Source organism: Ascaphus truei, chromosome 2 (assembly GCF_040206685.1).
Source record: "Ascaphus truei isolate aAscTru1 chromosome 2, aAscTru1.hap1, whole genome shotgun sequence".
NCBI classification, from domain to species: Eukaryota; Metazoa; Chordata; class Amphibia; order Anura; family Ascaphidae; genus Ascaphus; species Ascaphus truei.
In genome coordinates, this window is record NC_134484.1 from 166,881,438 (window position 1) to 166,890,541 (window position 9,104).

General features: G+C 41.7%; 1 protein-coding gene across 1 annotated transcript in view; it reads left to right on the forward strand.

Moving 5' to 3' along the window:
• Nucleotides 1-7,742, forward strand: part of LOC142488161 (1,25-dihydroxyvitamin D(3) 24-hydroxylase, mitochondrial-like) — a 53,141-nt gene extending 45,399 nt beyond the window's left edge. Inside the window, exons 12-13 of the mRNA XM_075588536.1 lie at nt 6,753-6,950; nt 7,632-7,742. Coding sequence (XP_075444651.1) covers nt 6,753-6,950; nt 7,632-7,742 — 309 coding nt within the window. The remainder of the gene's footprint in view (nt 1-6,752; nt 6,951-7,631) is intronic.
• The last annotated feature ends 1,362 nt before the right edge of the window (nt 7,743-9,104 follow it).

A 9,104-nucleotide genomic window follows, 5' to 3' on the forward strand; every position in this document is an offset into this window, starting at 1 on the left:
AGGATTGGAGAGTTTAGATTAGTCTTGAAACTTGCCGAGGTCAGAGGTAGAAGCCAGTAGAATAGTCCAAGTCCGATAGCCGTGATCAGTGGTTGGAGACAGTAGGATAGTAGAGGTTCGTAAGCCGTGGTCAGGTTTGGAGAGATGCGAACGTCAGAGGTATGAAGGGGTCGGTAAGCCAGAAGTACGGAGTCCAAGGGTCAAGCCGGGTCAGTACACAGGAGATCAATCTGGAAAGCAAGGCAATGGAACACGGAACAAGGCAAGACAAGGAACCAGGAAGTAGGAAAACAATGCTAACAGGAACTATACTCAGCCAAAGTGCAAGTCGCACAGCTGAGCATATATAGGAGGACAGGACCAATGGGAGAGGGGGGAGGAGTAGATGTGCGGCCTCAGTGGAGGCAAGGATAGGTGGAGCGGTGCAGGAGACAGGTGAGCGTGATGAGTCTTGACGCACAGCTGGGGAGCGGTGCACACGCGTCACGTTTGCGCTCTATGCGATGCCAACGCACGCCGTAACTGGGGGGAGGAGCCAGACTCCGCAACGTCCACAATGCTCTTCCATGAGCACGCTCACTATATGGACAGCAGGGTTGCGTGAGGCAGCTGGTAAGGAGGGAGTGCGCTGCGGATGACACGCTCCCCGATTCCTTACAGCACCCCTTGGGGAGCGGCCTCTGGACAACTCCAATATGGCTTGAGGGGGTACTTCACATGAAACTGCCTTATTAGGTTGGGAGCATGTATTTGGTGATGGGGTATCCAGGATCGTTCTTCAGGTCCGATCCCCTTCCAATGCACCAAATATTGTACCGCTCCTCTTGAATTTCTTGAATCAATAATGGATTGTACCTCATATTCTTCTTGTCCTTGTACGATCACGGAGCAGGAATAGAAGAGGAGTCTGGAAACTGAGAACTTTGGAAGACAGGCTTTAAGAGAAATACATGGAACACCGAAGGTATCCTCATGGATGAGGGGAGCTGGTGACGGTACGCAACCAGATTAATCTTCTTCAGGATGGAGCATGGGCCAAAAAAATCTTGGGGCCAATTTGAGAGTAGGTGTCTTGAGCCTGATGTTCTTCGAAGAATGCCATACTCTATCTCCTGGTTTGAACTAGGGTACTTTGCAACAATGACGATCAGCCTGGGATTTTCATCTGCGAGTCGCCTCCACAAGAGTCCTTTGAATTCTCCTCCAAGATTCATGCAAGTAATTGATTATGTTGTCAGTCACTGGGACCTCGGAAGAAGCGGAAGTGATGGGAAGCCGTGCAGGATGAAATTCGTAGTTAATGAAAAATGGGGATTCTTGTTTTGATTCATTTCTTAGAGAATTGTGGGTGAATTCTGCCCAGGGAAGAAGATCCACCAAGTCGTCTTGGGCATTGGAGATGAAGCACCGTAAGTACTGTTCCAAGGTTTGATTTGTCCTCTCAGTCTGACCGTTGGTCTGAAGGTGGTACCCGGATGAAAAATTTAAGGAAATGCCCATCCTCTAGGAAAAAGATCGCCAAAACTTGGAAACAAATTTTGAGCCTCGATCAGAGACTATGTTCGAGGGTAATCCATGGATGCGAAAGATTTCTTTGGTAAAAATATTTGCTCGTGTGGTTGAGTTGGGAAGACCTTTTAAAGGGACGCAATGAGATTGTTTAGAAAACGTTCGACAACAACGAGGATGGTGTTCATTCTCTTACAGGGAGGTAATTCAAAAATAACGTCCATGGACAAGTGACTCCAAGGACAGTCTGGTATGGGCAGAGGGCATAAGAGTCCAGGTGGTTTGTTGCGAGAGCTCTTGTTGCGGACGCATGTGAAACAAGACGACAAAAAGTTTGGTGTCTTTTTACATAGTGGGCCACTAAAATGTAAGTTTAATGAGATCGGTAGTTCTTCGGGCTGATTTCGATGAATGGCTTCATTCCAAAATGTTCTTGCAAAAACGTGGGGCTGCATTCAAACAACCCTCCGGAACCTCTAGACGTTCTGGAATATGAGATTGGTTCGCCAAAATATCATCCAGGACGTCTAAAGAGTTGGCGGATGGGAGGATAGTCTCAGATGGCAATCTGTTTTGTCTTCGGCTATGAACTGGCAAGGTAAGGCATCTGCTTTTAAATATTTTGACCCCGGAATAAAAGAAATTATGCAGTTAAATCATGAAACAAAATGTGACCAGCGAGTCGGACATGCTCCAAGATAATGGGCGCTCTCAATATACAGCAAGTTCTTATGATCTGTGAGGATGGTGATTGGGTGTTCAGTACCTTCCAAGATGTGTTTCCATTCCTGAAGAGCGAGTGTAATAGCTAATAACTACCGATTACCGACGTCATAGTTCTGTTCTGCTGACAAAATTTCTTTTTTTTAAAAAGCACAAGGATGTAGCTTAGTTTGTGGTGACTGTCTCTGAGATAATATGGCGCCAGCCCCTACATCGGATGCATCTACTTCCAGGGTTGTCTGGGGATCAGGATGAATTAAGATGGGTGCAGAGACGAAAGTTCTTTTGGGGAGGCCAAAAGCCTGGACTGCTTCGTGTGGCTAAGTGCAGCATCTGCCCCTTTCATGGTTAAGACTGGGATCGGGGCTAGTGTGGTAGAAAAGTCTCGAAGGAATTTGCGATAGTAGTTCGCGAATCCTAAGAAACGCAGGATTGCTTTGAGAGAAGTGGGTTGGGGCCAGTTCATAACTGCCTTAAGCTTGGTAGGATCCATAGCAAAACCATAGTCTAAGATAATGTATCCTAGGAATGTCATGGAAGTCTGGTGGAACTGGCAATTGGATTCCCCGATACCTCAAGAGCGCTAGCGTTTCCCGGTTTGAGCGGGCTGCGAAGGGCTTGGTGCCCATAGTGACAGAGTCCATTAGTACATCTGCGGAGGCGGTGGATCTGTAGGGGAAAAATGAAAAGCCGGTCATCTGGCCGGGAGCAGCCAAGAGCGAGAACGTTCAGCCTTCCTCTCTTGAAATGTTAGTCCACTCTAATGCAGACAGCGATGAGTTCCTCCAGATCAGCATGCACTCTTGAGCGGCCAGTTCATCCTTAAGGGAGTTAGATAGACCTTGCAAAAAAGGCTTCTGACAGACCCTCATTGTTCCAGCCTGTTTCAGCTGCAATGGTACAAAACACCAGGGCGTAGCGTGCGACCGGGCGAGAACCCTGAGAAAGATGAAATTAAGAAGATGCAGCAGTCACTTTACAGCCCAGAGTGTCGAAGACACATCTGAATTCCAGTGAAGTGGTCGAGGTTCTGTGACAGCTCCAGTCTCCGTTCCCAGATGGGGGAAGCCCATGCCAGGGCATCTCCAGTAAGTAGAGCGATGATGTATGCCACCTTAGATCTTGCACAGAGGAAGCGAGAAGGAGATAGCTCAAATGTAATAGCACATTGGTTAAGGAAGCCACAACACCCATGGGGATCACCGGAGAAGCGATTAAAAGTGGGAAGACAGGGTTCATTGGAGAGATTGCTGTGCGGTGAGGACAAAAAAGGGGTCGCGGATCTCAGAGGACTAGCCTGTTGGTGTCTCTAGTTGGGAGCACCTGTCACCAGCTGAGGACAAGGCACAACTGAGGACAAGGTCAATGTTTGTGGGGCTGAGCATACTGTAACGCTGTGCTCACCACAAACAAGGCGGGACCACGGAACTGAGGTGGGAATGGTAGAAATGCCACCCACAACCACAGAGGCACATGCATCCTGGAGAGTGGATGTTCAGGCAGCCGGGTCAAGATTGGAGAGTATAGATTAGTCTTGATACTTGCCAAGGTCAGAGGTAGGAGCCAGTAGATTAGTCTGTCTGATAGCCGTGGTCAGTGGTTGGAGCCAGTAGGATAGTAGAGGTTCATAAGCCATGGTAAGGTTTGGAGAGATGCAGAAGGTCAGAGGTAAGCCGGGGTCGGTAAGCCCGAAGTGCGGAGTCCAAGGTTCAAGCCAGGTCAGTACACAGGAGATCAATCTGGAAAGCAAGGCAATGGAAAATGGAACAAGGCAAGAGAAGGAACCAGGTAGTGGGAGAACAACGCTACCAGGAACTATGCTCAGCCAAAGTGCAAGTGGCCCAGCTGAGCATATATAGGAGGACAGGACCAATGGGAGAGAGGGGAGGAGTAGAGGTGCAGCCTCAGCAGAAGCAGGGATAGGTGGAGCGGTGCAGGAGACAGGTGAGCGTGATGAGAGTGTTGACACGCAGCTGGGGAGCGGTGCACAAGCGTCACATGTGTGCGCTGCGCTACGCCGACGTGTGCCATAACTAGGGGGCGGAGCTAGACTCCACGACATCCACAAAGCTCTTCCGTGAGCGCACGCGCTGTATGGACAGCGGGGTGGCGCGAGGCAGCAGGTAAGGATGAAGTGCGCCGCGGAGGATGCACTCCCCTATTCCTTACAGTTTGCCCATTTTGTTTGCAAAACAAAAGAAATACACAATAAAATTACATTAGCACAACAGTACAATACATTACACTTGCCAATAAACCCATTAATTGTGACTGTTGTAAACCATGCCCAAAATATGCCATGGATTGCCACAATGACAATGAATGGACAACCTAAAAAAATGAACCACAAAAAAAACCACATTCCATTTAAATAAAAACACACATTGGACAATAAACCTATATATTGTGACTGTGGTATTTGACTGCCATATGGTACAATCCAATTGGTTAGTGTACCATGTGACAGCTTCCATTTTTTAAGGATGTGACATCATCAAGAAGGGAGGGAAGCCAGCCAATCAGGTAATATATGCTTCCCTCCCTTTAAAATGATGTAACTTCTGAAAACAAAAGGGAAGCCATCACATGGTAGACCCACCAATCGGATTGGTAGATATACAATGTGATGCCTTTCCTTTTTTGGAGTGCTGTGATATCATCAAAAAGGGAGGGAAGATAGCTAATCAGGTAGCATGCTTCCCTTCCTTTTTGATGATGTCACATCACTCCAAAAAAGGAAAGGCATCACATGATATATTTACCAATCTGATTGGTGGGTCTACCATGTGATGGCTTCCCTTTTGTTTTCAGAAGTTACATCATTTTGAAGGGAGGGAAGCAAATATTACCTGATTTGCTGGCTTCCCTCCCTTTTTGATGATGTCACATCCTTATATTTTGTCATTTAAGACAGTACAGATAAGAGTTCAACTCTATCTTACATCTATGAGAAAATCGCTATGAAGAAACATTCTGCAGAAAATTAAACAAAAAGGCTGGAAGAATTATATGAGACACAAATTAAGCCTTATTGATTGCTTTATTAGAATAGCATGCGCCAACAAGGTACTGGGCACCTCACATGTCATGGATGGGTATGTTCGATTATGGCAACTTTCAAATGAGAAAGAGATTGAATAGTACTTTCTGAACCAATCACTATGATCTGCTCCCACCCGAGTACCTACTACCACCTGAGTACCTGTCCCAATACCATTACCAGTATGGACCAACAAACTCAAAAAATGAGATGAACCTACAGTAGATCTCACCTACATCACCAAACAACTGCGGGCACCACACCCCTTTCATCATAGACTCCTAGAACTTGTACAATGGGTTGCTGCCACCAAATTTTCAGCCTCTGCTCATGGATTATCAAAGTAAATATACAATAATTTTACATACAACAGAACTGTAATTGCCAACTCACTCGCATATGCGTTCCATAGAACATGCATGCACCATCCTTCAAAGACCTGCATATGCATCCCATAGAACATGCATGCATATAGACAGTGTACTTTAAACATTTATTTCTTTTTGATTATTAATAAGTAACAATCTCACAATTATTTTACAGAATGAAACTATACAAGAGGCAGCCAGAAGACGATGTTGATTGAAGTCTAATAGCTAATAAGAGTTTCATCTTTTTCCAACACTAACTTCTATTACTTGCATGCTATATTCAAATATATATATATATATATATATATATATATATATATATATATATATATATATCACTAATGTCCGCACTCAATAAACTCAATACACGTAAATATTACAGAAGAAACAGTTATAAGTTTTTATTTCCATGAAACTCCCATCGAATTACAGTCTATGTACCTACTCTGATTAATGCCTGATTGTGTGCCTACTCTATGTGCCTACTCTGATTAGAGTAAGCACATAGAGACTATTATACTATTATACTGTTATTCGATGGGAGCTTAGACTTTTATATTTGCTATCACTTTTATCACTACAATTGGTGCACAGTTTTTTTCTATAATATCACTGACACAACTTGTCTAAACTATCTACTGCATACTGTATATGAACCAGTCACCTTTCCCCACTCACTGCTTCTAAGGTCCAGGCTGCAATTTTCCTGTAAGCAAACAAAAACGCTAGCTGAGAAATACCAGTTGCGAAGTCACATCTGATTTTCATCCTTCATACTTTGGGAGTTTCACTTAAAAACATTGTAACTGCAAACATTGTAACTGCAATGGGCTACTCCACACTATTGACTCACTGATGCATACATTGTTGAATAAAGTTTGACTTAGCTTCTTGCCGTCATGGTGGCAGTTAGTCTTATGTCACTGTTTTCAATAGGGCATTTAGGAAAAGTACAGTAAACAGAAATATTATTCAAAGATTAACAATATCATAGAGAACATGACTATACTATGTAACTATGACATGGGAAATGATATAATAAACACCAAAATGCATCTTAACTATTGCAATTAATAAAATTATCTACTTTCTTTTTCTATTTAAAATAGACCATTGCAATGATTAATTTTCATGCAATGACTTGGAATGAAGATTTCTTTCCTGATGCTCGAGAATATAAGCCTGAAAGATGGCTGGTGGAAAAGCACATAATTAATCCATTTGCAAACACTCCTTTTGGCATTGGAAAAAGAATGTGTATAGGACGACGTTTGGCAGAATTGCAGCTTCAATTGGCTCTGTGTTGGGTAACATTTATTTTATTTATTTTCATTTCCACTAAATATAATGTTACCAATACTACTCATAATCTAAATACAATATATTGCTGAACAAATGTGCTTGAAATGTGTTTTTCAAGCATACAACTTTGGCTTGTTTTGGATTAAACCAAGATTGTATCTAATAGATTTTATTTGTTAGATTTTATCAGACTAGTGTATATACTGTATACCAGTATTATACTAATTTTAGTTCCCACAAAATCACTGAGCAAACCATTCTTAACCATTCTTAATTATGCTTATTTCTTAAACATGTGTGACAATTTTTTTTTATCTCTACACTAATTTAATTATAATGTATTGTAGTGGAAATGTATTGGCCCTAATAGGTCTCTAGACTGTTGCACTGATAAAGTATCTTTGCAATGCCTTTATTCGATTTATGTCAATAAAACAACATACGTGTGAGCGTAATCTCAGTTGAAGAGAAAATAGACCCCCACAGAGACGCAGACAATAAGTTAATATTTCATAAAGATAAATCAATACATACATTAATATGCAGAACTTACAAATGTGTCGGAAAAAGAAAGTCCAATAGAGAACTGGAGTTTTTGTCACAAACTATATTGTATAATGACATGCAGTTTACTGGCTATATTATTTGCAGTCTTTTTTTTATTCACTAAACTTTCATTCTTTTAGCTAGTGCATCATTTTCAGATAAATGCAACTGATCAGAAACCAGTGAAAGCCATTGTCTCTGGATTAATGATACCTACAAGGAAAATGCCTGTATCTTTTAAAAAACGCTAGGTACTGTATGCGTGCTGTATTACTTTGTTATAAAAGAAAAAATCAGCTTGGTCAAGTCTATCGAATTTAGGAGGTTGTTTAAAATAAAAAGTATCAGTTAATGGAGCAAAAGCAGTCATGGTATACAGGGCCGGCTGGGATGTTTGCGGGGCTTGTGGGGGACCATGGCTCTTACTTTCTTTGAAACAATCTGCTGCTTATGTTTTGCCCAATTTTACAGCCAGGATACTTTTATGCATAATTTCATCTAGAAGAGAAGAATGGCACCAAGAGCACGGGTTGTAGTTGCCAGTGTATAAAAGAGAAAAAATAAAAATATTATAACAGTCCTAGTAGAATTGTGAGAAATTGTATGCACACATACTAACTGTATATACTGTACAGTACATACATACTGTATAAGCATTTGATTCTGTCTACAACTAAGTTGTTTTAAAGGCCTTAAGGGTGGCCTAGTTCTACAAAGTTCTGTTATTGACTTAAGAGGTATTAGCTTAAATTAACGCATTATTAAGTGCTAACAGGAGAGGGGGGGATTGAAAGGGTCCTAAATTAATGGAGCTTTGTAGATCCTAACAAGAGAAGCTGTTGAAGATGTGCATATTGACATAATAAGGAACATTCATGAGAATGCTATAGCAATCATTAGATTAAAGTACATGAAAGTACAAGCAATATAAGGCTCAGCAAGGAAGTGAAGCAGCTAGACACTTGGTCATCAAAGGTTTTCACCGCAACATTTGAAACATTTTTCAAGACATTGATCTGGGAGAAAACAGCTAACCAAGTATTCACTGTTGATTTTGAGTGATCTACGATTTGCAGATAACATTGTTATATGCACCATAAGTCTGGAAGACCTCCAGCATCAAATCAGAGAACTCACATATGAAAATAACAAAGTGGGCCTCCAGCAGGACCAAAGTGATATTCCACAAATGTGTCAACTCTGCAAAGATCGAAATAAAATGAATAAAACTAGAAATGAGAGACAATGTCTACTTTGTTAAGCAATGGAATTGAAAAAGTTAATTAAATCAATAGCAGAATGAAGAAACAACAATTTTGCAATGGAACCATCCACTGTGCTTCAAAAGGAAAGTGTTTAACCAGTGTAACACTCACATATGGATGTGAAACTTGGACTTTACTGTAAATGCAAAGAAAATTCAGAAGCTTCACGAAACTCAAAGAAGAATGGAGAGATTTATGCTGGATATCACGCAGAGACAGGAAAAATAATGAATGGTTTTAAAAGCAAACAAAAGTCTGTGACTTCATCCAAAGGCTGAAGAAATGGTAAATGGGTCGAACATATCACAAGAAGATATTGTGGGACTAAGATGTCAACTTTATTTTAAA